Source organism: Phalacrocorax aristotelis, chromosome 16, assembly GCF_949628215.1.
Source record: "Phalacrocorax aristotelis chromosome 16, bGulAri2.1, whole genome shotgun sequence".
NCBI lineage: Eukaryota > Metazoa > Chordata > Aves > Suliformes > Phalacrocoracidae > Phalacrocorax > Phalacrocorax aristotelis.
Genome location: NC_134291.1, coordinates 1,264,190 through 1,291,000, shown reverse-complemented (window position 1 = coordinate 1,291,000; position 26,811 = coordinate 1,264,190). Strand labels below are relative to the sequence as shown.

At 51.0% G+C, this 26,811-nt stretch overlaps 4 protein-coding genes across 8 annotated transcripts in view; 2 read left to right on the top strand and 2 right to left on the bottom strand.

Annotated features, from left to right (window-relative positions):
* MAP2K4 (mitogen-activated protein kinase kinase 4) overlaps window positions 1–1,217 on the bottom strand; it is a 99,224-nt gene extending 98,007 nt beyond the window's left edge. Inside the window, exon 1 of one of the 2 annotated variants that reach the window (XM_075111717.1) lies at window positions 1,012–1,217. In XM_075111717.1, coding sequence (XP_074967818.1) covers window positions 1,012–1,111 — 100 coding nt within the window. In that variant the 5' untranslated portion in view covers window positions 1,112–1,217. The remainder of the gene's footprint in view (window positions 1–1,011) is intronic. The other variant, XM_075111718.1, reaches the window with a different exon arrangement.
* An 8,819-nt stretch (window positions 1,218–10,036) lies between these two features.
* TMEM220 (transmembrane protein 220) lies at window positions 10,037–16,018 on the top strand. Of its 2 annotated transcripts, XM_075111724.1 has the most exons (6): window positions 10,037–10,477; window positions 10,549–10,578; window positions 11,623–11,683; window positions 13,655–13,778; window positions 14,585–14,644; window positions 15,488–16,018. In XM_075111724.1, exons 1-6 carry the CDS (start codon window positions 10,406–10,408, stop codon window positions 15,618–15,620), a joined length of 480 nt encoding a protein of 159 aa, XP_074967825.1. In that variant the 5' UTR covers window positions 10,037–10,405; the 3' UTR covers window positions 15,621–16,018. The 2 variants fall into 2 exon arrangements, with proteins under 2 accessions (XP_074967825.1, XP_074967826.1); XM_075111725.1 differs by lacking the exons at window positions 11,623–11,683; window positions 13,655–13,778; window positions 14,585–14,644; window positions 15,488–16,018 and adding an exon at window positions 10,840–11,304.
* ADPRM (ADP-ribose/CDP-alcohol diphosphatase, manganese dependent) lies at window positions 16,014–18,692 on the bottom strand. Of its 2 annotated transcripts, XM_075111720.1 has the most exons (3): window positions 18,140–18,692; window positions 17,439–17,555; window positions 16,532–17,191 (listed from the first exon to the last, which is right to left on the bottom strand). In XM_075111720.1, exons 1-3 carry the CDS (start codon window positions 18,690–18,692, stop codon window positions 16,905–16,907), a joined length of 957 nt encoding a protein of 318 aa, XP_074967821.1. In that variant the 3' UTR covers window positions 16,532–16,904. The 2 variants fall into 2 exon arrangements, with proteins under 2 accessions (XP_074967820.1, XP_074967821.1); XM_075111719.1 differs by lacking the exon at window positions 17,439–17,555 and having other exon boundaries at window positions 16,014–17,191.
* A 59-nt stretch (window positions 18,693–18,751) lies between these two features.
* Window positions 18,752–25,070, top strand: SCO1 (synthesis of cytochrome C oxidase 1). Of its 2 annotated transcripts, none has more exons than XM_075111722.1 (6): window positions 18,752–18,916; window positions 19,007–19,097; window positions 19,896–20,093; window positions 21,018–21,110; window positions 21,224–21,339; window positions 24,091–25,070. In XM_075111722.1, the coding sequence occupies exons 1-6, from the start codon at window positions 18,752–18,754 to the stop codon at window positions 24,217–24,219; spliced, it is 792 nt and encodes a 263-aa protein (XP_074967823.1). In that variant the 3' UTR covers window positions 24,220–25,070. The 2 variants fall into 2 exon arrangements, with proteins under 2 accessions (XP_074967823.1, XP_074967822.1); XM_075111721.1 differs by having other exon boundaries at window positions 19,004–19,097.
* The last annotated feature ends 1,741 nt before the right edge of the window (window positions 25,071–26,811 follow it).

Genomic DNA, 26,811 nt, shown 5'->3' with positions numbered 1-26,811 from the left:
CAGTGCGTCACCTCAGCCTAATGAACCCTGAAACGCTGCTCAGGCAGAGAGGACTTTTCAGGGGTCTAACTTTAAAAAAATTAAAAACTCAAAAGGTGTTTGCCGCGGCTCTTCTGGGAAATAAACATCGACCGTTTTTGCAAAAGGACTCAACCATCAACAAGTGCAGGCGGGAGCCCTGGCAACGCAGCCCCGCCGAAACGCTGTAAATTTCCATCAGAATAAACCGAAACCAAACCACAACTTCGCCGTCTAACAGCTTTTACTCCAACATCTGCCTTGAGGGGCTCGGAGGGCCGGGGAACGCGGCGCGGTCAGCCGGGCCGCGGCCCGGCCGCCCGGGGCCGGCTCCCCCCGGGCCCCCGGTGCCCCGCGACAGCACGGCCGGGCCCCCGGCGTCCCCCGGCTCCCCGGGACGCTGCTGCCCGCGGCCTGCGCCGCTCGCCCCGGAGAGGCCGCGAAACCGCCCCCGGCCGGGGGAGGCCGGAGTCGCGTCCAGCCGCCTTTGTCCCGCCGCCCGGGGCGGCGCAGCCCCCGCCGAGGGCAGAGCTCCGGGCCGGGCTCCGCGCCGCTCCGCGACCCCGGGCCGCCCTTCCGTTCCTCCCGAGCAGCCGGCCGAGCGGGGCCGGCGCGGCGGGAGGCGGCAGCGGCGGGGCAGGCCCGGAGCGGGGCCTGCGGGGCCGGGCTGAGCCCGCCCCGCCGGGGCCGCAGCGCGGGCTTCCCGCGGGCAGCGCCGCTCCGGCCGGCGGCCACGGCCGCACCCCAGCCCCGGCAGCGTCCCGAGGGCCCCGCGGGTTCCCGAGGGCTGCGGCCCGCCTCGGCCGGCGCCGCCCCCCGCCCCGCTCAGAGGCTTGGCCCCGGGAGCGGCCGCGCTCGACCCGGCCCGGGCAGGGCGAGACCTGCGGCGGGCACCGCGCTGCCGGGCCCGGCCCGCCGAGGCCTAGAGCGGGGCGCGCCGCCCGGCCCGGACGCGGCGGCGGGCGGGCCGCGGCCTGGCGCGGGGCTGCTTACCCTGCATGCTGCTGGCGGCGGCGTGCGCCTGCGGGCCGCCCGGGCCCGGCCCGCTCCCGCCGCCCGCGCCGGAGCCGCTGCTGGGGCTGGGAGTCGCCATTGTGTGCGCGGAGAGGGAGCAGCGCGGCGGCTGCAATGCAGCAGGGACCCTCCCAGGCAGGACACCTAGAGCCCCGCCGCCGTATAGCAGCCGCCGCAGCCGCCCCGTCCGCCCCCGGGCTGGGGCCGCCGCTTAACCCCTCCCAGGCGGGGCGCCCGCAGCCCCGGCGCCCTGCGGCAGCCGCTGCGGCGGGGCGGGAGCGGCGGCGGCTGCCCGCGGGGAGGGGGGACGCCGCCGCCGCCGCCCCCCGGGGCCGGGCCCCCCGCCGGCCCCTGCCCGCCCCGCTTTACCCCCCGAGCCCGGCGCCCCACCGCGGCGGAGGGTCCCACGCGTTTTGCCCCCCTCGAGGGCCGGCTGTTGGTGTCAGCGGTTTTATCGGATTATCTCATCCTCGCCCATGACTTTTCCTCCGACACGAACAGCTACTCGCAAACTTCTGCCTTCCCCAACACCTCTCCCCTGGCCACCACGGGGCAACAACTCCTGCCTGTGTTCATGACACCCGGGACACCAGCCCCTTTCTGCCACCATCCACGTTTTCTTCCCTCCCTTAGCCACAGCTGTCCATCCCAGCACATCGTTTCTGATCCTACCTCTAACTCCAGCAAACTTACAGCTTCACTCCTGGGGACAGCACGTGCTAGGAATTGGAGCAGTGATATGGGTCCCCCAGAGACGTGGGGTCTCTCCAAGCTGCTGCGTGACTCAGGAAAGTCCCTTCACCTACAAGAGTCCTTGTTTCCTCATCTGGGTGACAGAAATAATCCTGAGCCCCGTTATGAATTGAGATCCGCTGATGAACGAGCTGGACACCCAAGCACTAGACAGCAGCATGCACCCTCCTTCCTTGCTCCTCCGTTGCCCAGGCTTCTCTGTGCTTCTCATGAATGCGGTGATAGAGCAAACACCTCAGGTCCTGAGCGTGCACTGGATGTGCCTCCAGAAGCTGCCAACTGCCATGCTTTTGTGCACGTGCAAATGCACTGGGGACAAGTGGTGGGGGCAGGAGCTGCCTCCCCTTCCAGCCTTCATTTTTCTTTCTTTCTCCCCCAGCTCAGTTCATATTTAATCATCTCACCTCACGTTAAGGCCAAGGTTTTTCTTTCCTTTTGTGCTTTGAGCTTAGGAAAGCATCTTCTCCCAACCTAGAGTCTCCTAGTTTCCCTGCTCAGCTGCACGTGGGGTCAGGGGGGTGGGCTGAGACCCAAGAAGTAGTCCCCGGGGCACAGAAGGAGCTCGGCCTCCTGCCCGAACCCTGCTCTCCAGTGAATATCTCATGCTCTGCAGAGCTCTCCTTTGTCAGGAGGTGGGAGAAGAGGGCAGAGCTGATCCTGAACATCTCCCTCCTTCTGCTCTATCCTCCCAACTCCTGCTAGTCCAAAAAAGTAATCTTCCTCCCTGTCAAGGATGCAGCTTTGCTGGGGACACCCTCACCTCCTCACACACCCAGGCCAAAATCCCAGCAACCTCTTTGCTGTTTCTGAGCTCAGGCTGCTACTGTACACTGTCTTGCCCTGGCATCTGCTCTCTGGGGACATTGCTAACTCTTTCAAAGCTGCATACAGTCTGTCCCGCTAACACTTTGGCTGGAGAGGAGCGGGAAACACTTGCACCCAGAGCTTCTCACAAAAGCAGCCCTTCCTGAACGGTTTGTGTGGGCACCATGGGCGGTAACCATCAGTGCCAGTGCCTGTCAGAGCCTGTAACAAAGACCCCAGACCCCACAGCATGCAGCAGCACAAGCACACATGTCCAGGTGAAGGTATGCCCTTATCCTCTCCTCCCATATGGGGCAACTCACCACCTAGCACAAAGCAGGATCCCAACCCTGTATCTTCACTTACCTAATGCCAGGGAGCACCAAGGATGGCTGCTCTGCAAGGAAGGAGTTACAGGAGCAGAGCAGAGCATAGCACAGTGGATGGGCAGTGGCCTCAGCAGTAAGAGCCCAGGCCTGAGCAAGGTGAGTAGGGCAGGTCCCATGGCAGTACCCAGGGTCAGCCTGGACTCCAGACAACTCTACTGCAATGAGGAAGGTCTAAGGTTAAGTCAAGACCCTGGGTCAGGGTCTGGCTCATGCCTCAGGACACGGCCAGGTGCAGCAGTGGCACAGCTGTAACCTGCCTTAGGTGGGAACCAGAGTAAAAGCTTTGGCTAAAAACAGCTCCCAAGGGAGAGAGTAAAGAATGGTTTCTCCACCTGTGTCCTCCTGCCCTTCTTCCAATTTTTTTTCCCAAAGTGCTCCAAAGCCAACTGACACTTATTAAACCACTTGCCTTTACCAGCAAACCAGCCTTAAATGCTGAGGGTTAAACTTCTGGGGAAGGGGGTCCAGTCCAGGTCCTGACACAAAAGACATTCCCCCCCTAGTTCCACAACTTTCCTTTCTCTCTCCTGTCTTGTTTAAGCCTTATTTTCTGCCTTAACCAAGAGTGTAGGTCCAATGTTGGCATCTTGCAGGCTGTGACACAGAAACCTAGTGTCTGTTGGCAAGCACTGGCAGAAGCTGACAGCTGGCTTCTACCTCTATTTTGTGCCACCTGCATGTGGTTTGCTTATAATTAGGTAAAATCATACTGTTTATCCTTCCTGCCTCCCCCTGCAAACCTGGGAGGATCAGCAATACCTGTCCTGACAGATGTTTGTGAAACCTGTTCCTAAAGACCTCCAGTGATGGAGATTGCACCATCCCCCAGTAACCTGTTCTGGCACACTTCTATTCTGATATTATCTGAAAGCCTAACTTAAGCTTTTTTGTCTGACCTGAAATCCTTTACACCCTGCCCTGTTTGCCATGGCCACAGCCTTCTTTGAAACGACCTCTTAGGCACTTGATGACTGCATTGTTTCCCTTTCCCTCCTCACTCTGGCTTTCTTTTCTACAGACTATGTCAACTCGATTCTTTTGGCCTTTCTTGATGTTTTCTGCACCTCCCAGCGTTGTCACTGGCCTCCTTTGACTTTTTCTTTTGTGTTGATCTGCATTTTTTGAAGTACAGTGTCCCTAGCTAGGCATATTACTCCAGCTTGCCTTGGAGGTTACACTCCTGGCTCATATGCTCCAGGGTGGCATTTGCCTTTCTGTTGCTCGTGTTCAGTTTGCTCTCCATTACAGCTTGGACTCTTTTTTGAAAAACTACACCCACCCTCTTGTTCCCCCATTTGTATTTGTGTTGCTCACTGTTCATAAAGGTAACACTCAAAGCAGTACCTGTTACATTTTGCCCTATTGGTTTCAGCCCATGTCCCCCATTCGCCAGCCTGGTGCTGAATTCTGCTGTCTTTGCTGTCCTTCACAGCCTGGAGTAATTTGCAGGTTTAATAAGGCACTCACGGGTGTTAATCATCCAGGCTGTTAGCTGAAGTAATTAAAAAAGATCTGGCATCAGAACGCACCTCTGCAAAAATCCCTTCAATATGTCTGTCTATTTTGACAACCACTGGTAATCAGCACTTGAGGTACAATTACCTCACCAGTCTTGCACTCACCATGTGACTGTATCGTCTTAAGAAAGGGCCAGGACAGCCAATGTTAAAACCCTTCCTAAAGTCAACATATATGACATCTGCTACTTTCCGCTTTTTGCCTAAAAACCTGTGCCATACTAGGACACCAGACTGGTTTGTCAGCATTTGTTCCTGGTGACTTCCCGGTGGCTGTTGTCCATCACCTCGTTGTACCCTAGCTGCCTTGTTCAATGAGTTGCTCCAGAACGTTTCTGGGAATTGAGAAGGACTTTAAATTAGGATTAAAGCAAGCAGCTGACAAAGCATAAACAAGATCAGTTTGGGTGAGCTCTGTAAAACTAATGAGGTATGAAGAAGGTTGTTAATAGAAGGTTGTAATATGGACAAGGAGGTCAATCTATTGGCACTTTAGACATGTATCCCCTGCATCAGTGAACGTGGGGGTCCTCCCCTTCTCAGTAAGGTAGGCTCTGTCCTTCCCTGCTCGTGGCCCCCGACCCACCAGCCGAGGCAACTAAAAGCAGAGCCCTTTTGGCAATGAAGTGTGTATATATATAATATCAACTGTGTAACCATGCCTTTATCTCCAGGTGTCCCTGTTTGAACTGTAGTCAGGGCCTGGGGCCGGGAACACACCAAAGCCCCAAACCCTTCACCTATCTACCCAGAGCCTCTCAACCAGTTTTGATCTGATCAAAACCAATCTATGATCATTCATGGCAGTATCATCGGTGTCCATGCGGATGAGCGCTATTAGGGAGTGGGTCTCTGCAATGGGTGGCTATGGCAATGTTTCAGTAGTATCTCTGGCAGAGTCTCTTGGGAAACAGCCTGGCCCTCCCGATCCTGCAGCGTGGCTGCTGGGTTCATCCCTGCAGCATTCCCATTTGGAAGCCTCTGTCCTTTACAGGCGGAGTGGCCGAACTGAAGATGAGCGTGGGCTTCTATGGGCTAAGTAGCAGGCTCCAGAGAGGCATAAGGAAGGAAAATGTTTTATCTAATGCTGAGGAACTAATTTTCAAGTTGCTTAAATTATACTCTAGGGTACTAAGTGTTCTTGGCCTCCCTCTTATGGGAGAAAGCAGTACTGCTGGAGAGTCTCTTCAGGTGGAGAAAGTCTCCCGTCTACGGACCTGGGTGGTTATAGAAAGTGCTCGTGATAGTTGATAAAGCTTTAAAGTGAACAGCCCCGACCTTTTCTTTGCAGTAAATACACCAAACACTAAAAATCCTTTATGTTTCTAAAACACACTACAGCGCAGTTGCTTTTGAATTAGAGCAGCAAAGAATGAGACAGATTCAGATGCCACGGTTGGTAAAGCAATCCCCTCCTTTCCGCCCTATCCTCACAAGAGACAGGAGGCCTTTGCCCTTTCTTGCTCTGTGTCACTGAACTTTGCTCCCTTACAGGGTTGCCAAACCCTCCACGCCGTCCCTCCCAAGTGCCCAGGAGAAGCTGCTTTCTGCCAGCCCAGCAGCCCCTTGCCCTCGGCAGAAGTCCTGTCCCACCCCACGCGGGGCCCTGGATGTGCCTGTCCAGCTGTTTCTCTGCCTCCCTCCCAGTCTCCCCCAGTTTCTCCCAGCTGCTCCCCAGAGGCTGCAGCCTCCCCCCTGGACCTGCAGCCCGCGATGTGGCAAGCAGCAGCCCAGCCGGGCCATGTGGGCTGGGTAGGTTTGCGCTATAGCTTGTGATGGGACAAACGAAAGAGCCATAGAGTTCATCAGAGCTGAATTTTCTTTTTACAAGATCAGCTGATACGATTGGAAAAAAATGGACGGTAACTCATAACTTTGTTTCCCACACAAAGAAGAGCTGGTGTGGCTGAAAAACTTCTCTGCTTTTAATTTCCTATCAGATAAATTACGCTAATGAAAGACACGGTGTCTTACATTCTTCTCTCTTATTCTTATTAACACCACTGTTACTTTTTAATCCTTGATATTTCCATTTCCTAGCTCTAGATACCTCCCCTTCCTTAGGCAATACATTCAAAAGCCTATCCTGGACCTGGAAACAAAGCATGAAAGTGATTCACTACAAAGGCACACTAGTAGGTTCATTACTAGGGCACTGCTCCCTCCGAGGTCAGGGGAAGGGACTGAAGATCTGGGGACGGAGGTTACACCACAAGACAACATTGCTGAGTGCTCTCCAGTGAGGTCCTGCCTCCTTAAAAACCTGAACCATGAGTGCGGCTCCATGGGGACCTACTGAGAAATGGCAGGTATGTTTGGACTGTTGTTCTTGCTAATCCATGCGTCAAGCTGGGTTTGGTAAGAGGAGAACAAAATGTGGAGGGCAGCTCCCCAGCTTTCCTTCAAGTACCTGTAGTCCCTTCCCGGAGTGCTTTTGAATAGGCAAGTTGTACTTCTAAGGGTGGCTACAGAGAGTGGTTTAATTTTCCTGGGCTTCGGGATGGGAATGTGAATCAATTTAAATGTCAGGAAGGATTTAGTTATAGTGATCATGGCCTGCTGTTCTGCCTGCAGCTGCCAGCCGTTGTTTAACATACAGAATAACACAATTATTATGAACCATAGAGCCTACGCAGTGGAGCTGTAACAATGGCGGCCATTTACAGAGCCGGCTCTTACTTCTCTGTGACTTTCTCTGCAGTAATTTCATCTCTCATAACCTGCTCAAGGGAAGGCTCAGTTAAAAATAACAGGAGAAGATGAGCATTAATCCTCTCCATAAATGTAGACACATTCACATGTCCTCCGCATAACAGTTCAGCAAGACCTAATTCTATTGGGGGCTGAGGGGGCTGTATTACACTGTCCTGAAATCAGTGGGAGAAATGATCTGACAGAGACTCAGGTTTGGTCGATGGATATGGTAGATACACTTCGGTTCACCACTAATTATCACTTTTGGTCACAAGTGATCAGTGAACGATGAGGCAGTACTCTTCTTCTGAGCAATACAATTTTTGTTCTCCAGACAACACAAGAGGACAAAATCTCTTCTTAAATACAAAACTAATCCTACACCATTAAGTCATTACAAAAATTTCTGTTTAAATTCCAGTCTCTCGGCAAGGAAAAGAAAGAAGCCTCCTCTTATCCCTGACTCGCTATTCCTCCCATACACCCATGGTTCTTCAACATCACCAAATTTCCAAGCCCTGGCATAGCTGTTACTCCCATCGCCACATCTGTTCATGGCCCTTGTGAGACAGAAGATGCTCGTGACAAGCTCACTGAGGATCCTTAGAGTCAGTGCTCACTCTTTCTGTGTTACAGGAGGCCTTTCTGGAGATGGTTCCTTCTCCTCTGCTGTGCCAGCTCGCAGTCAGCTTAGTTATTTGCATGGGAGAGAAAAAAAAACCTTTCAGATACCTGCCACCAAAGTTAACTATGACAAACACGAATCTGTCCCACTCATAGATTGGATGTAGAGGTGGGCTCACAATGTCCTTTGCAACTAAACAGGACGGTTCTTCACTATGAGGACAGACTGGACAGAAACTCAGTAGAAACCTCACTGATCATAGCCAGTTTTGACACAGACTGCAGAATTTGCAATGGTTCCTTATTTTGCCTTGCCTATGCTGAAAAATTTTTATGTTGCATAGTCCTGCCTGCCCTCGGAGGTGTCCCTCAAAACAGCAGTAATAGGCGGTCCCTGCCCAGCAGCATCACCACCAGCGGTTTGATGTGCAGCTGTACTGCCACCACGGCTGTTCCCACCCCTTCCCCGCAATCTCCCCGGACTCAGTCATGCCCCAGCACCTGCCAGCCCGCCATGGTGACTGACGGTGCAGCTCCACAGCTGTCTCAACCTCAACCAGCCTGTGCCAGGGCTCTGCACTCCAGCCCTCCCCTATACCCTGACAGCACCTTCCTGCCTTCCTGGCCCCGGCACACATGTACTGGACAGGGTCAAGGAGCTCGTCAGGGAGCAGCGAGGGCCAGCTGCTCCCTAAGGGACAGGTGTTGGGAGGGATGCCATGGCCACCGGGGCACGGGCAGTGCCCGTCCCACTGCCCCGGCAAGCAGGGCAGACCCAGGGACTGCGGCCCGATCCAACCAAGAGCCCAGATCACTGGCCAGCTTCATGGAGACTAGGCAAGCCTGAGGCCATGCTAGGAAGTCAACCTATGAGTCAGGGTCAGGATCAGGCCCAGTGGTGGCCAGTGAGATCCACGGTGATGAGGCAGGTCTGAGGTCAAGCTGGGAATTCAGCCCACGGGTCCACGACTGGATGAACAGGTGCCGTGGGCAAACGTGGGCCAGGCTTGGCTGAGCTGGAGGTGGGCGCTCCCACAACAGCTCAGGCAGGGTCCGCAGGGCCCCCTCAAGGCGTTCATACTCTTGCATAAATACCTGCCAGCTTTACTGTACAGGTTTGTTCGTGTGTATTCACTGAGACAAAGATCTAATTATTTTTCAGGTACATGAGTTATCACAGAAACACAGACATGTTGCTGTGAAGACATGGCTGGAGGTCTCGAGTCCAGCAGCCCAACAGAAGCGAGATTGTCACAACATCAGAGCAGGTGAGCCGTGGCTTTGTCTAGGCAAGCCTTGGAAATCTCCAAGGATGGAGATCACACAGCCTGTCTGGGTCTCCTATTGCAGGCTGCACAACCCTCCTGATGAGGACGTTTCCCTAACGTCTGGTCAAAACCTTCCAGGTTGCCATTAGTGCCCACTGCTACTTGGTGTATCACCTAATGGCAGCAAGGAAAATACGACTGTCATCTCTGCAGCCATCCCACAGGCAATTACCTGTTATTACTGGATTTTGCTTCCTCTTTTCCCACCTCTGCTCAAAGGCCACATTCTCCGGACTCATCCTGGCTGCTGTCTGCAGGACCCCAACCCACATCCTTCCTCCCCGGGGACCCTGGCAGGACCGAGAGCTGCAGGTAGACCAGCACTGGGTCAGCGAGGGAATAACAGCTCCCTGCAAAGTGCCAGTCACGCTTCTCTGCATGGAGTCCAGGACGTGCTTGGACTTCTTTGCTGCAGGAGCTCACTGATGGATGGCCTGTTTATGTGCCAACTCCTTGTGTTCAGTGATACTGATACCCTGAAGAAAATAGAATATTCTTCTAAGTAATAACAATGAACCATGTGAGCCTGGCAAAACAGGATTTGGCAGCCAGAGAAGAGAGCTGAGAGACAGGGAAGCATTTGTTTTATGACTATATCCTCGAGGAAAGCTGAGAGACTGATCGAAGGGAACATCCTGCCTCAGAAGATGCTGAGAATGGGGTGGTAGAGTGTGTGGTCAAGAACAACTAATTGGGCTGTTGATAAGAACTAAAACTAAGTGTCCTTTAGGTGAACTTTCCTCATTATAATACTAAAAATCACGACCATAGGCCAGACACCCCCCACCCCAAATAAGCCCCTCGCTCTCTGAGCACGCGCGGTAAATCCAAAGGGGGCTGAGCTTTAAGTTGAAATGAGAAACGAGGCAATTATTCGCTGGCGGGTGCGGATATCAGCTATGACTGACACAGTGAGCTGCCTAAATGCCTTGTAGGTCTGGGGGCGGGGTGCAGCTGCGTGCGTGAGCACCCAGCACCCATCTGTGCGCGAAAATGGGACAAACAGGGCCCCCGCGCGGGGCCCGGCGCCCTGCCCGCTTCCCGGGTGACAACGCAGCCGCCCAAGGACCGCACGTCCCCGGCTGCAACGCGCGTACCGCGGCTGGCGCCGCATGGCTGCGGGTTGGCGCTCGGTTTTGAAAACGAGTGTTCCTCAATCCCCTCCGGGAAAAAAGAAAAAAAATTAAAAATCGGTAACGACGAAGAAATAAGCCCCGCTCGCCGCGCCCCCCGGCCCGCCCCGCCCCGGCGGCTGCGCTCGGCCATGGCGGGGCGGCTCTGGCGGCTCTGCAACCTCCTCATGGCCGCCTTCTTCGGGATGGCGGCCGCCGTGCAGGTGAGGGCCCCTGCCCCGCGCCCAGCCCCGGGCCCGGCCGCAGGGTCTCAGTGCGCGCCTCCTCGCCGCAGGTGAACGACCCCGACGCCGGGCTGTGGACGGTGAGTACGGGCCGCTCTTCGCGCCGGGCAGCTGCGGCGGGGGCGGCCCGGCTCCTGCGGCTCCGCCTGCCCCGAGGGGTCCTGGGGGGTCCCCGGGAGCCCCGGCCCCGCTGCGCCCGTCCGCCCGGCCCGATCGGGGCGGCCGCAGGAACCCGCTCCCTGCCTTCAGCTGACGAGCGAGCAGGCGCCGGGGGAGCGGCTTCCGCTGCAGCGACGGCTGAATCCGGCCGTGCTTCCAGGATCTGCCGTATTTCACCCCAGATTCGTGCCTGCCCTGTGCAAAGCGCTGCCTCCCTGCGCAGAACACGCCAAGCTGCTCTCGTCCCTCCTGCTCTGCGCCTGAAACCCCCCTGGCTGGGCGGCCTCCTGGCTCCATCGCTGCCTCTGCGTGCCTCAAGTACCAGTCTGACTGCCTCCCGTTCCCCCTCGATTCGGCAGCGCTTCCGCCGTCCCGAGGGGAAATCTAGAGAGAAACCCTCTTCTCTGGCCGCTTTGCCAGGCCGTCCTCGGGCACACCAACAGCCGGAGGCCCAGGCCGGCGTGTTCGGGGCTGGGGGGCAAGGGGCGATGTTTCTGCTTGTGACAGGAGCTGCTGGGTGGGCAGGGGCTGTCCCCTGACATCCCTTGTGCAGGGGGGACGTCCCTGGTGCGGTGAGCCCAGCTGATGGCAGCAGGGCTGGTGGCAGCACCAGCGGGCTCTCCTACTGCTCTGGGAGCCACCCAGCACAGGTGGAGGGTGTGGGGGGCCCGGGGTGGGGGGTGACCCATGGGGGCTTCCCCTGGGGGATCGAGGGGCTCTGCAGTGGACGGGTGAGGCAGTGAGGACTTGGTGACCCAGAAGCTGAGGGACGAGGGCTGGCACTCGGTTTTGGTGGTGATGGTGAAGGCGAGCCCCAGCCGTGCCAGGGCGAGGGGGTGGGGTGGCAACTGTTCTGCGCATCTGACAAACTGATGTGAAGGGGAGAAGTGTCGATGTGGGTGGGCACTTCTGCTTCCTTATCCTGCTAAGTTTTGCTACAGAGTAGATCTATGTTTCATTAACAGGTTGCCTACTTGGTGCCTGCTGCCCTGACACTGCTTGTCAGCATTAAACCTTCAATAACAGGTATGATGTTGGTGTGAAAAACAGAGTCTCTGCTCAAATTTTGGTCCCAAAAGGTTTTTTTTATTGAATCACAGGTTAAGATTGGGCCACGTGGAAACATGTCCTACTACCTGTTGAGGGCAAAAAGCTGTGGGACCTGCTTCTACCACAGCTGGTCTTTGGTTTAGTGCTCGTGGTTGGACATGCTGCAGGTGAATGGAGGAACGCTGCACAACGGCCTGCTGCTGGTTTGGTCTCGCCTCTGCGCCCCGGTTCCAGCGCTTAAAGCCCGAGCGGAGCACAACCCTAGGACCACACTCTGAACCTGACTCTGATGTTGATGTTCGCACATTAATTCACTTTGTTTCTGTGTTATAAATCTGTGGGTTTGCTTATCTACCTCACAGGAGAGCAGCTGAGCTCTGCGCAGTCCTTCAAAGGAGCTAAAGGTCTTGTTCAGTATCACGTATTGCAGCCGCCCCGCAGAGCGCATGGGCAGTGGTGGGGACGTTCAGGGGCTTCAGCGCCGTGCCTGAGTTTCCGAGGGTGTATGCTATGGGGGCAAATGCCCCATGACATGTCGACAGAATCAGTCAGATCAGATTTGGTCCCAGACTCCAGAAAATAGTTAATTTTATTTTTATTTTCATCCAGGATAAATAATTTTAAAATAATGACATTTTATATACACAAAGTGACTGCATCTTTGCTGGATGAATACTTACTCTGAATAAACTAAAACCACACTTATGCCAAAAATTTAAATCTTCAAGAGTGCGCACTGTTGTCTCGAATCCCACTGTTGCAGTCTCTCAGCATTCTGGCCACCTGAAGCACGTAAAGTGGCAGTGTTCATAAAGACAAAACCCATGAGGGTTGATTGCCTGTGGTTTTGAACATTTCAGGGGAGGTTTATTTCTGTGATAGGTGTAGCTTCAACAGTATGGCATTTGGCTGGTCAAGAGAATCTCCCATGTTAAAGTCACAAGTAGGTTTTTGTTACTTGTGCCAAGATCTGTGGAAAATAAAGATTAAAATAGCACAACTATTGTATAATGGGACATTTATGTAAATTCACCAAGGCTTATTTGCCACTCAAGTCTGTGGAAGACTGAGATGCTGCCTCTGCTGAGCTGCAGTTCAGCCAAATGGGGAATCGATTACAAAGCTGGGTCACACTGAGCTCTTGAATTTTGGCAGCTCATCATCTTTAATGCTTGCCTGGAGGGGTCAGTGCCCGGAAAAGTCTGCTTTTAACTGTATGGTTTTTGCTGTTGACATTGCAAAGATGAGTGAGAACTGCCCATGTCATTTGCTCACATCTCCCCCATGAGCTCCTGGGGATGGTCATGGAAAAGCAGTTATCTGTGGGCCCATTCAGCTATTTCCCGTCATCTGTATTTCTCTGTTTAAAAACATCCCCAGCAGAGATGTCATCAGTGTTGCTCATCATCACAGGCAAAAGCTCAGGGAGAGCCTTATAAGGGAGTGTGAGAGAAGATGCTCCCCGCAGCGTGGTGGTCGCTCGGTACCCGGCGGCTGGCTGGGAGCCGTGGCTCGCTCCCCTGGGCTCTGGTGGTCCGCTGGGCTCATGCTGAGCATCAGGTTATGGCTGTGAGGCCCAGAAAGGCCGTTCTTCCTGCTTACGGGAACTTTCATTTGTAATCTGCCTTGTGATTTTTTTTTCTGTGCACGTTGAATGTTGGAGCCTGGCTTTTTGCTGGAGAGACTAGGAAACCATTTTCATTGAGGTGCTACTGCCAAGAAGTTGCGTTCCTAGGAAACCAAGCCCCAAGCCCACTAGTGTTTATGTTCAACAGCACTTTTTAGCAGACTTCCCTGGTCATAAAGATGCTGATAGTAATTTCTTCTGCCTGCCTAAGACATGTGTGTTTGCTGGAGGCATCTTTTTCAGCTACTGAGTTGATTTGTGATTTATCAGGTTTACTACATGCTACGTTACGGCCGCTGACAGTCTATTTCTGTCCTCAGATAATAGTATTTGGAGGAGCCTCTGTGACCTTCATTCTGCTGGTTGTATTGTTGGGACTGTTGCCTTGGCTTGCTCTTTGTTTGCTTATGCTCAAGGAAACATTTTGCACGAAGAGGAAGGCAGGTAAGCGGTGATTTTTATTTTCCCCTGCACGAATTCAGCACACCAGGCTGTCTCGTCTGGTGGTCACCTTGCGAAACTTTATTTGCCGGGCTGCTGCAGCAAATGCTGTTGGTCCAGGGGAACCAAAGCAAGGAGAAGGGACCACAGTGCTCCAAACCAGTGACTTGTTGGACAAAAGAGCTAAAGGGAGAGCGAACAGTTGTGCCTGCTTGCCTGGTTGTGGCAGCTAGATTTAATTGGGGGCAGTTCTGCCTTCCAATACCAGGGCACAGCGGAACAGCTTTGTGCTCTCTTCCTGGAGCTGCAGGAATGGGAATGAACGTTTTAAAAACTCCTGAGGTTATACCATATGCACGTTTTATCTGGCACAGGCTGCTGAGTCCTCTGAACTGCCAGGTATTGAGGGGGAGGGAGGATTTCTCACCTGGACATTCAGTTGCTGCCTAAAGTAGGTGCTTGCACAGTACTGAGGTGAAGCACTGGCAGCTGCTGCAGCTGTTTGTGGTCTGGAATTTTGGGATGCTGCTTTGCTCTGTGTTAAGGAGGGAATTGTGCTGTGGAATATAAGTTTAGCAGCAGAACAAGAAGTGGAAGCAGGAGTTTCTGCAGCTGTATGGCTGGGTCACGTGTGTTTGTACATTTGTGGTGGGAAGCAAAGTTACTCTGTGTAATAATATTCCTAGTAAAATATACTGACCTTTTCCAAAGGAGCAGACGCTACTGTTTTGGAGGCAATATTTGTTATTTTTCAAAAGTAAACATCTGCTTGTATTATTTTCTGATCTGTTTTTTCCTTGGCTTTTTAGGGAGTTGTTTGGTCTGGTGATCATTACAATATGGATGGCTCTGTGTCGCAGTTCAGCAAAGTAAGTTTTGTTTCTTTGGTTTTTTTTTTTAATCCATTCATATGCTCACGTTTAGTGACTAGCTTCTTGAAAACACATAGCTGATTTTGGCTGCTTGTTTTTCTGCTTCATGTCACTGTCTGAACCTTCTCGGATAGCTAAGCAGCAGTAGCTGGTGCTATAGCTGTAGGATCTCGCACAGATAAAAGGCTGTGGGGGGAAAGTAAAGCTACATGAAACATCTTTTCTGCTCCCCCTGCCGTAATGGGCAGGGGACATCCTCCCTTTGCACAGGGACAGCGCGCCCCTTCTGTGGAACGGGCTAATGAGGGTTGGCCACAACCGCGAATGAACTGCAAAGCAATTTCTGCCATTGCTCCCAGTTTCCACAACTTTCCAGTGGGGGTCTCTGTACTGGTGTCCGCTGCATCCACCCGAGCAGGCGGGCGATGCAGGCCGATCTTGCAGAAGGCTCTGGGTGGCTGCCTGGCTGCGGCAGCTCTGCTCTTTCCCCCCTCCAGCCTCTTCAGAGGATTGTGCTACAGCAGTTTTGCTCAATGCCTGTTAGCTGGGAGCATGAAAAATCCCTGTCTGCCAAACTGTACCTTTGTGCTGGGAAAACATGTCACACATGCTCTGGGAAAGGAGGGTGCTTTTTTCTTCACCTGGTTTATGTAGTGTGAGGTGGGAGAAAAACTTCTCCTTGCACATGGTTCCTCTGCAGTAACGGACTCTGCTGATGCATGCACAGGAGCTACGCTAAAGTGACCAAAGGCTCTCTGCTCTCCGTCCAACTGCAGCCAGGTGTGAATGTTCCGTAGCAGTCTGAACTCAAGTAGCTCTGTTACATTTGCTCTTTTACAGGAGCCCACTGGGTGGAGTTCGCTTGATTGCTGCAATCGTGGTCGCCCTCTTCCCCTTTGCTTCATGGCTGTACATTTATGTGAACAAAGAGATGCGAGCATCTTGGCCAACGCACTGTAAAACGGTGATTTAATTGGGTGGGAGAAAGTATAGGATAAATATTCTGACCTTAATTGTCTTTGCTTTTGGTTCTTAATGAAAGGTTAGTGTCAGTTTGATAGGGCCCAAGAATGCCTGGCTGCTTCCAGTGGCGTGCTTTGAGATTTGTTAAAAAAATTGAGGAACACTGTTCCGTAACGTAAGGGAAAAGTAAAGCAAACACTTTGTTTCAATAAATGACTATTTACAGCCATAAAACTTTCAGGTATCTGCCTGGATAATCCGTTGAGACTAACTGAAAACTGAGCAGTCGGTATTTCTGTTCCTATGCTAAAATCATATGTAGAATATATCTGAAGAAATATCTTTGTTATTAACTGAAAATTACTGGATTTACAGAGTAATAAATATTTTTCTAAAGAAAATCCAATGAAAGCTTCCGTATCTTTTATTTTCTGTGAGATGCGTACTCAAGACTGCCACCAGCAGATGTGGTCACTGTCACAGCTCTGCTTCTCACAGATTTTCTGCTCCTAGAAAGCAGAACCCACACAGTGGCCCAGTGACCACTACTGATCCTGGAGAAGGAAGCACAGGCGAATACACTGGACACACAAGCTGCCTGGGAAAGAGCCAGAACAGGTCCGGGTGGTGCAGCACAGCAACATGCCTGGGATCCTTCCACGTCAGGGCTTCTTCGCTCTGTACCACTGCAAGCTAATACAGCTGAGCACACGTAGATCCCAGCAGGTGTATCTGCAGCATTACACGATGTAGCATAGATGGCCTCCATTCTCCTTGGGCTTAGCTTTTTTTGAAGATTACTTTAGTCATTTAAAACAATGTTAAGAAGACTACATTAGGCTACAGGGTGGACTAATCCTGCCAGACATGAGACATTACTGACTATGATGTTCAAAAACAAAAAAAAATTTGAAATGCAGCTGGGCAGGTACAATTCTGCATGCTTTAATTCTGACTGACATAAAAAAGTGTCTTTTTATTTATAATATTCATAATATGGTTTGCATTTTTTCACAGTAAGTAACAACCGGTCAGGATTGGGTGTTTCAAGTCAACATTCTGCATTGCAGTATATTGATTTCAAGCATGGTTACTGGCCTTCTGTATTCTCCATGAAGAAACTAGGTCTGTTTTCTTACAGAAACATAATTTCTAAAATTCTGTATCCAAGAGAAAAATGTTTGAGTTAAAGCTATAAGGGTCAGCCATGCGCAAGGAAATAATATGCTGAATCCCCCGCTTTTTTTGTCCGAGTACTTCCTGAAGAAAAGCATTTTGTATTTGCTTACCATTTTCAGAAATGCATAATTCTGTCTGAAATTCTGCCCCTTCCCTTTAGTATCATTTTATCTTCGTAGACATAAATAGTTCCAAAGGCATTGCTTTCCGGTGGAGTTTCAATAACCCCCTCCAAAGTCAGATGATGGACTCCATGAGAGTCTAAGCAATAGCCACCGTCATGCAGATGCCCAGCAAGGAAGCAGACCACGCACCGATGGGAGTGTATGACTGAAAGGGCGTCTTCGTAATTCCAGGCTAGGCAAACTCTGTTTGAAGCATCAGGATGAATGGGCAGATGACCTGCAGTTGAGAGGGAAAGAAGCAGGAGAGTTACTTTAAGCATAATCAAATTCTGCCTTCATTGTGGGAATTCAGACATCTAACTTATACAGAAAGCTCGCCCGAATGTGAGATGTGGTTGCTGTTCTCCTACTTCACAGGTTACATGTGTACCTCAGTGGAGCTACAAAGCTGCTACGTGTTTTCCTCAGCTAACATACATTGGCTACATCACCTTTTTTTGCATATATCCCCCATATCCACCTACCCATAACTACAACTTTTTCTTGGTTTTCATCAGATAACTTGAGGACTTCATTGAACCAGTCCAGCTGGGCTTGGCTAAATCCTCCATTAAACTCTACATAACGAGGTTCTTCAAGTCCTGCAATGAAGAAGAAGGTTAGGCATGGGTGCATACGCCTCTCATGGCTCCCCTATTTGCTTGCCTTATATAAGTCTGCTTACGAGAGGTGGTTTATTCTTATAACCTTTTTTTTTTTTTTTTTTTCCCATCTCCCAGATCAAAACTCCAGCCTCCTTGGACAAACAAGAGAAAATTATTTGTTAGTGTTTTCTGGGGTTTTGGTCACACTGATGCACAGGATTTCCACTCTTGGCCCCCGCCCCCAGCATGGGATAGTGTGGGCATTACTTGACAGTCTGCAATAGCAGCTGCACGGACAGCTGCCTTTTGTTCTGATCCTGCAGGGCACACAGCACAACATAAACCCATCCCAAAAGCACCAGAGCAGCAGGACAGGTATGGGTGAGCATCTCCTGTGTCTGCCTACAGAGTCACCAACTGGCTCTCAGCCGACAGCAGGGAGGTGGAGGAGGTGGGCAGAAATGGGGCACCTGCCTCAGCGCCCTGGCAACCAGCTGTCAGCCCCGGGAGCTGCCTTATCGCTGTGGGGAGCAGAGATTCAGCCACTGTGCTCCCTGCCGCAGGGCCGAGCCGGGCGGTACCTGCAGGGCTGTTGAGGTTGTCGTTGGGGTTCTTCTCCCGCAGCAGCTGCAGGGACTGGTGGTAGCGGGGGCTGTCCGGCTCCCTGCCCAGGATGCTCAGGTCGTAGGCGTCGAGCACGACAACGCGGAACCGTGTGGCTGGGCTGAAGTGATAGGCCTGGCAGTCCTCGGCTGGCAGGCCGGCCGCGGCCCCTGCGGGGCGGCTGTTGAGGCCGGTGTGCGCCAGGCGGGCTCGGCTGAAGTTGTAGAACTCATGGTTGCCCCAGGTGTGATGCACCGGCACCGACAGCCGCCCCAGCACTGCCAGCACCTGCCCCAAGGCACCCTCGGCCTCGCCGCTGCGGGCGTTGAGGCCATCGATGCTGTCACCCAGCTGCAGCACGAAGGCGAGCGGCGGCCTCTCGGTGGCCCACGCTTCCACAGCGCCCCGCAGCAGGTCAAGGCTCTGCCGGTAGTACCGCCGCCGAAACCCGCCGAAGTCGTAGCCGTCATCCGCGTCCGCGTACTGTATATCGGCGATGACACCGAAGGCGAAGAGCGGCACCGCCTCCATGTCGGCCGCTGCCGGGTGAGGGCGGCGGAAGGGGCGGGCGCGGAAGAGCGGGCGGCAAGATGGCGGCGGCGCTTCGCTGCTGTCGGTGGGCGCTGTGCTGGCGGCTGCCGGGCGCGGGCAGCGCCGCTCGGCCCCTCACCGGCCGCCCGCGGCCCGCGCCCGGCAGCCGCCCGCTGTCTCGCCTGCCGCCGGGCGGCGGCCCGAGGACGGGCGCGCAGGGGAGGGTGAGTGAGGGAACGGGGGGGGCCCGGGGCGGCGGGACGGGCCGCGCTCCGCCCCCCCCCTTCAGTCACTAAACAGCTTCTCCTCAGCAGCTGGTGTCGTGGCGGTCGCTGGCGGCCACATTCGTGCTGTGCGGGGGGCTGCTGGCCGCGATGAAGAAGGTGAAGCGGCGCAAGGAGGAGGGTGAGTGGGGGGGGGGGCGCGGCCGGAGCCTGCCCGCCTCGGGGGCCGCGCTGCCCCGGAGGGAGCCGGGCCGGGCCGGGCCGGGCGGGGCGGGGGGTGCAGCAGCAGCCGCGGGTTTGCATCGACGCGATGCCTTCTCTCCTACCGCGATGTGTTTTACCCGCTTCGGCGTCCCGCAGGGTCGCGTCACGCTTCGCGCGGCGCTGCTTCGTGGCTGTGTGTATGTAGGCGCCGCGGGAAATTTCCAAACACTCAAATAAACCTCAAGGTTAAACGTTTTAAAATTCTTAAGTGTGCCTTTGTTGCCAGAACAGTGGTGTTTGCATGAGGTGGGGTTTGTGTGCCCTTGGCTTCCCTCCGCACAGCGTGCGCTGGCGTCCGTTCTGCAGGAACTGCCCACGCCTGTCATTTTCATGTTTTTAATGTTGAAAATCAGAGATTTTGCAGCTTCTAGCATATTTTCACTGCGCAAAGGATGGTGATTTTTCTTTCCCAAGCCAGGTACTTGTCTTTCTCTCTTTTTTTTTTTTTAATAAAGATACAGTCGGGTGTCAATGAAATAAGTTATTATATCTCAAAGGAGTTCAGTGATATACTTGATTTTGCCCAAAATGGAATGGTTTTTGGAAGTCTTGTCCATGTTGAGCTTCTGCATGATGGGCGTTGGTAGACCTTGGTGTTTCAGCGCCCTGGGCCGTGACTCCACGCGGCTGCCTCACTCTCTGCTGCTGAGGCTCGCCTGGGAAGCCGTGTGGACTGTGGCGTGGAGGTGTTTGATCCCCTCTGCTTTTTTTGTAGAGCTGGAGAAGGAACGAAACCGAGGCATTGGGAAACCGCTGCTTGGAGGGCCCTTCTCGCTTGTCAGCCATGAGGGACAGCCCAAGACCAGCAAGGACTACATTGGCCAGTGGGTGCTGATCTACTTTGGCTTCACACACTGCCCTGACATCTGTCCTGATGAGCTGGAGAAAATGATCGAAGTGGTAGATGAAATCGGTATGGGGATTCAGTTGGCGTAGTGGCCCTTTTTATGGGAGGTCCAGGTTTGTTGTGGTAATATATTGCAAATGGTAATAATTGATGATCTTTTTTTAAAAAATGCTGTTGACTACTGTTCAGTAGTTGAATTAATTGCAGAGGGATACATATATCAACCTGCCTATAGCTAGGATCTGATATTTAGAACGTTACAGCACTGACCTTTCTGCAACAGGGGACTTCTTGGTAATAAAACGGGACGGCGGCAGGTTACAGGGAACTGTGCCATCGCATTGTATTTTTGCCAAGAAGTGGTTGTGGGGTGTATTAGGGTTTTTTTCCCCCTGTTTTATTCATTCTGAGAATAAAGCTTTGTGAGAGTCTCTTGAGAGCGACTGTGCTGTGGGAGGGAGGTTGGGGAAAGGCCGTGTGATAGAGGTGGCTTTCTCAGCCTGCAGGCCCTGAAGAGTTACAGAGCAGGGGTAACAGTAACCAAGCAAGTGGGAAGGCAGGCTAAAGTGAAGAAAATATGGTGAAGGCTAAGGCTGGAACACGAGGGAAAGAACCTGAATTGTGTCTTCCCCCACCCCTCTGCTCCAGCACCGCAGGCGTGCTTTCGTTGTATCGACCGTTGCGCTTTGCTACATCCATCACGCCATGGCATTTTCTCCATCGGAGCCAATTTGTCACCTCTCGTAAGCAGGGCAGGGCCTCCAGCTGAGAGGCTGGAAGTGTAGCTGCACCCAGCACGAGCACAGAGCGTTGGATTTCACGGCATTTGCTTCCTTTGCAACCTAGGTCAATTAAGCTGCGCAAAATGGCCTTTTCTTTTCAGGGTGGGCTGGGCTTGATGTTACAGTAGCTTGGCTGTGAGCTTGTTGGAAGGGAGGTGAGAAATGATTTCCAGTTTTCTAAGAAAAATAATAATTGTTAATGTCACAGATAGAATTCCATCTCTGCCTAATCTGACCCCGCTCTTCATCACCATTGATCCTGAGAGAGACAACGAAGAAGCCATTGCCAGATATGTTAAAGGTATTACTGTTTTCTTCCTCAATGTCTTGCACCATGTAATACAGAGCACTGAAAAGGAGGCTCTTGATGGAATTCTCTTCATTAAAATGTTTAAATACCTTATTTCTACCTAGAATTTTCTCCGAAGCTGATCGGGTTGACAGGTACCAAGGCACAGATTGACCAAGTGGCCAAAGCTTACCGTGTGTATTACAGCGAAGGTCCCAAAGATGAAGACAGTGATTACATAGTAAGTAAATGCAGGGCCTTTGCCTGATGACTGACTCTGGGTAAGAGCATCGTATGCATTTTAAAATCAGAATGCAGCTGTTGCAATCAATGCTGAAGTCCTACATGACGGAGCCCCATTGCACTGATGTGTTAAGCTGTGTTTCAGAGGTCTCAGTCAGAGTGAAGGTGCCCTCTTACAATCTCAGAACCTCATGAAGCATGTTCTAAAAATGCACGATCCCAGGCCTGCATACAGGATAGCATATGAGCCAGCAAGCCTGGCAGTAAGTTGAACTTTTTTCTGTTGTGTGCTGTTTTTGGCTGTTTTCCTGTGTGGTCCAAAGTGAATTGGAACTGGGAAATTAAGGCAATAGAAGGAGGGAGAAATGGGAGGTGAAAGTGAGTAACAACTCTGGCAAACTAACAGTAAGCAGCGGGGTTTTCCTGGCAGGAGACTTGGGTGATGCAAAGTTTGCCTGCAGATACTGTGGGGTTCTTCCTCCTGTGTCAAGTGACCTGGAAGAGAGAGCACGTTAATGCTAAATTAAGTGGGAATAAAATACAGAGAGTAATAGTGTGGAGGGGGAAACTGAGGTTTAAGTGAGGCTAAAATGGGTAGTTAAAATCTTACTCTCTGGAAGCGATTAGGACGGATTATAGGGCTCAGAGCTGCTCCCGAGGCCTTCCTGACTTGCCATGTCTTGGGCAGACTGGAAAAGCAAAGTGGTGGTTTTGAGAGGCAGTGAGCTCTAGGTGTTAGGGCAGGAAAGCCAGAGGACGCAACTCTGAAACAAGATGGAAAGAGGACAGCAGCAGCAGTGGGCCTGGGAGGGAGAGCTTGAGGCTGGCTTTGTGCCTACCTGAGACTTACCCAGGTAATTACTGCTCTGTCGTTTCTTCCAGTAAGGTTTTTTTTTTAATCTCACTATATCTTGCATGGTTCTGTTGTGCCAGTGGTGATTAAGACCGATATTTGTGCAGGAGCGGGTTCTGCTTCCCCTGCAGTCTGTGGGGAGGTGGGGAAGGGAGAGAGATCTGCTACAGCCAATTAAACTTTGCTGCTTGTTTTCACTTGAAAAGAGCATTGCAACAAGTATTTAGAAAGCGCAATTGGTAAACATCTGTTAGAATTTTTCAAGTACTACTTGAATATTACTAATTCCTATGTAATCTCAATTTTACAGCGCTCAATACCAGAATTGTTTTATTCCTTGGGTTACAAGATTGCATTGAAACTCAAATGATGATCTCGCGTGCATACAGTGGGAGCAGTGCAGGCTTCAGGCACGGCTTGAAAAACAGTGATCTTTTGCACACAAACTGTGCTCCATCCTGACTATTTAATCTTCCATAGGCCGAGGAGTTAAGATACTCTGAGCAAACTGCCTGATTTTTTTTTTTAATTATTTTTTTTGCTACTCTCCAGTTGAAGGATCTAAATTGCTATTCAGATACCTTAAAAAAATGGTCTCCTGCATCTGCATATTGTGATCTTGTCTTGAACATTTGAAACTAGAGTAAAATATTTGAATTGGGCCTTCTTCAGTGTAATTTTGAGAAACATTCTTTCAGTGGCAGAAATGCCATTAAGTTCAATGCATCCTTTTAGCTTGTGGTACTGCAAATGTTTATGTGACGACTTAATTTCAAACACAGTTTTATTCTCAGTGCATAAGCACATTTCAGTTCTTGTCTCCAGCGGCAGTGAGATGACGTAGTCACTTGAGCAACCACAAATTCATGAGTATTTTGTCTGTGCTCATAAAGATGTCACAGTTGGATGCAGACAGTATTTGCAGGGGCATTTTAAGTAAAGTTACAGTGGAATAAAATTTATATAAATCAAACTGGAATACCTCGGACGTTCAAGTAATTGTTACTTTGAACATTTTTTAAGGTTATTTCAATTTGGGCAGTAGAGGGAGCCCCCTCCCAGCACATATATTTCCCTGTGTTCGAGCTCTGGTATCCCAGCCATGCTCGTGGTCCCTTCGCTTGCACTGACAGTGAACTCGGTTTAATGAAATCCTTCTGTTTATATTGGATTTACACCATATTAGCAGCAGGAGCTTGAATACCTTGTGGGGGTCACGGAGCATCGTGAGTAGAGGGAAGCTGGGAAAAGTGAGGGGGAAGAGCCATTAGCCCACAGGTTTGCCCTAGCCTGGTCTGTGCTGCAGGAGGGAGCTAGCAGCTTAGGGAAGACTTGTCTGCTTAAAGCATTTCTTCATGCACTGTTGAGTATGCAGCTGGTTTTTTCTATTTATTTTCATGGGTAAAACAAGAGGAGGTCGCTGAGATGATGTTGAGGTTTTTGTTATCTTGCTTTAGCTTCTTGGTGAGAAGTCTTGTCAGACAGCCTTTAACCAAAGGCTGAGCAAGATGCTGTTGCTGCTGACTTTGAGATGTGCAGGATGTTCCAGTATATAAAGGGTGGCTACAAAGAAGACGGCGACTCCCTTTTGACAAGGAGTCACGTGGAAAAGATGAGGGTTAATGGATACAAGTAATCCTGGGGGCATTCTGATTGGACACAAGAGGAAGTTTTTTCATGATTAGAAAATCAGCCGTTGGAATAATCTGCCCAGGGAAGCGGTGGATTTCTGACATTGGATACTTTTAAGGTTAGGCTGGACAGGGTGCTGGGCCATACTGTCTAGGCCGTGCTTTTGCTGAGGAAGGTTGGGCCAGATGATCCCTGAGGTCCCTGCCAACCTGGCATTCTATGGTTGTATGATCTTTTTTTAAGCCACAATGTGCTCTCTTACAGGTGGATCACACAATAATAATGTACCTTCTCGGGCCAGATGGTGACTTTGTGGACTATTATGGCCAGAATAAGAGGAGCACCGAGATTTCTGCATCTATTGCTGCACACATGAGAAAATACAGATCTTAAAACACAAGGTCTTCAAAGATTCATGTGAACGTCACCTGTAGGATTGGCTGTAATTGGGCACTGGCATTGAAGCAGAAGCATACAAGTGTAACATCCTGTCACCACATGCTTCCTTTCTTCCAGATAAGAAAGGCAGCCATACTTCTGCAAAATACCATTATCAAAAATCTCTACAGAGCCTTCCCATGGATATTATTTGCAGCAAGATCTGGGCTCCAGAATGAAATCTGGAACTTCTCTGAAACACTGATGGGAGCAAAAAACGGACTTTTCTTTTGGGAAGAATGTGTGCATCACTGGTAAAATTAATAGGTTATCTCTTGGCAAGACGTCAGCGAAGGACGGTCACTGCAGGAGGATGATTACTTGATGAAAGGCCATGTGGGCCATGGCGTTCTCAGAGCAGCCCTGCCCTCTTTTTGTTTTGTGGGTTTTTTTTTTTCTTTCTTGCACTGTTTTGCCTTCTGGGAGAGGCGGTTACAATATTATCTAAGAGTACTTCTTTATGAAGGTTAAGGAGGTAAAGAGCACTGAAAGCCTCAGCAGCTTCTATGCATGCGACCAGCCCTGTAGTGTGCCTGACCTCCTCTTCATTTGAATGCAGAAATGAAATGTGTTTTTCTTGGTTATTTTTCCAGGTGAACGCTGTTAACTTACAAGGGAGTGGGTAATGGGTTGCAAATGGATTTTTCTTCTGGTCTAAATGATTTTATGCATAGTTGGCCTGATTGTGCTATGCTGAATAGTGAAGCGGGGAGGATGCAGGGGGTCTGTGGCCATGCATACAGCTGTCAATCAGATAAATTTTTGCAGTGCAGCATTTGAAAATAAAGATTGTTTTGTATAAGTGACTTTTTTTTTTTGTTAGGCTTGACTAGAATATCATCAGAACTTTGTACACTGGTCAGGCTTCATATTCTTCCTCCATTTATCTCTTTTCAGAATGTAGTGTTCTTCTGTAGCAGTGCAAACCATAAGCTGAATGTGCTTTTATAAGGTAGCTGAACCCCAGAGAATGGCCCACGTGAGACAAAATGGAAATGTTCTTGGTGCAAGTCCCGGAGTGCTTCAAACAGAGCATGGGTGTTCCTGCTGGTAGCACTGGCACTCTTCTGAGAGTGGGGCTTGGAAGAGAACATTGCTGTCTGAGGGAAGGTTCAATATCTATGGTAAATCCTCATCCTTCCAAAATCATGAAAAACAGTAAACTTAACCTGTTCCAGAGCAGTTATAAAATGTGATAAAGTAGTGTAGTTCCACATCAGCTGCCCCATGCTATGGTGACCTCCTGAGGGTATCGGGAAGGTTACTGTGATAGAGAATGTCGAAAGCTGCACTCTTCTGGTGAAGCTCTGTCAAGGAAAGAAGATTCCTGAAGTTCCAGGATATATTTTGTTGTTTGATGTATTGTTTTTCCTTCCCCTCTCAAATACTAGATAGTTTGAAGAGGTGGGTTTTTTTCTGTTCGAAAGATCAGCAAGAATTTTTCCATATGAATTTACAGTAGGAGTTTTAAAAAGTGTCTTAGAATTAAACTCAACAGCTGAAAAGGAATTTAGTTTCTTTTTTTTACCTCCTTGTGCTGGCTGGCTTGATTGCAGTAGGCAGCAAGGATGGCTTCCAAATCAAATTTCACACTAAGTCTTCTATCAATTAGAGGCTGTGTCAAATCCGAGGTGTTATCAGTAATTTTAGTGGCACACTGGCAATAATGATTTCATGGAGTGGTTGCAAGTGCCAGTGCTGTTTCTAAAGAGCCTTTCCTCGCTTTTGTTTTTCCCCACAGTCCTGGAGGTAATTTATTTTCAAAGCTTTCCTTACAGAGCTGACTTTTGGCACCTACCAGCTCTGCATTTCTTTCTCTGGGTGGCTGTGCACCAGTTTGTTTTGAAACAAGGCAGACCATGGCTTGACCTGCTGGTGGTAGTCCTGTGGGAAGCTGGACTGGAGACCTCTGGAGCTCGCTTCCAACCAGCATTTCTGTGTTTCTATGAAATTTGTTTTGTTGAGACTGTCCTCAATCAGTGCTCTGAGCCTTCCTGCTCCAGACGAGCGTGTGTCTGCTTCCTTTTTTCATTCTGACCTTTACCAAGGAAAAATTGCCTCCTTTTTGAACTCTGATGCAGTTGTTTTGGGGATGACTTGTGCAATACAGTGCATTAGCATATAGAAAGTCATAAATAACATTTATCCACTCTTGTGGTAAAAGCAACATGAAAATACCACCTCGCCACAGGTCTCGGTGGCCCCGCACCCTGGCTGTTCTGGAGGGTCAATCTGCAGTGCACCAGTTGTGCATATTAACTGGTAACGAACAGAAACTAGCAGCAAGCAGTGCTAGTGGAGACGGTGTTCAGGAGTGCAGGCCTATGCAGCTTTTTCTAATGCCCTCATGTGCTGTAAGTCCCCAAGTTCTTATTTACCTTACTTGCGTTGGGGATGTATTTTTTCTCCTTTTTGAACAAGTCAGATATGATTTGAGTGTTTTCCATGGGGACAGGAATTGTCCTGCCTGTCTCGCTGCTGCCTCTGTATTAAAGAGCCCATTACTCTCTGTTTTCAAGAAACGGAGAATACTGATGTAGAAGATCT

What these genes read in the sequence shown, in the direction of transcription:
- TMEM220 (XM_075111724.1), top strand. Translation starts at nt 10,406, where the DNA reads ATGGCGGGGCGGCTCTGGCGGCTCTGCAACCTCCTCATGGCCGCCTTC. An exon ending in GGATGGCGGCCGCCGTGCAG is followed by an intron (nt 10,478 to 10,548) that starts GTGAGGGCCCCT and finishes TCCTCGCCGCAG; the next exon opens with GTGAACGACCCCGACGCCGG. An exon ending in CCGACGCCGGGCTGTGGACG is followed by an intron (nt 10,579 to 11,622) that starts GTGAGTACGGGC and finishes TTTCATTAACAG; the next exon opens with GTTGCCTACTTGGTGCCTGC.
- ADPRM (XM_075111720.1), bottom strand. Translation starts at nt 18,692, where the DNA reads ATGGAGGCGGTGCCGCTCTTCGCCTTCGGTGTCATCGCCGATATACAG. An exon ending in CAACCTCAACAGCCCTGCAG is followed by an intron (nt 17,556 to 18,139) that starts GTACCGCCCGGC and finishes TCTTCATTGCAG; the next exon opens with GACTTGAAGAACCTCGTTAT. An exon ending in AGAAAAAGTTGTAGTTATGG is followed by an intron (nt 17,192 to 17,438) that starts GTAGGTGGATAT and finishes TCTCAACTGCAG; the next exon opens with GTCATCTGCCCATTCATCCT.
- SCO1 (XM_075111721.1), top strand. Translation starts at nt 18,752, where the DNA reads ATGGCGGCGGCGCTTCGCTGCTGTCGGTGGGCGCTGTGCTGGCGGCTG. An exon ending in CGAAGTGGTAGATGAAATCG is followed by an intron (nt 20,094 to 21,017) that starts GTATGGGGATTC and finishes TTAATGTCACAG; the next exon opens with ATAGAATTCCATCTCTGCCT. An exon ending in CATTGCCAGATATGTTAAAG is followed by an intron (nt 21,111 to 21,223) that starts GTATTACTGTTT and finishes ATTTCTACCTAG; the next exon opens with AATTTTCTCCGAAGCTGATC.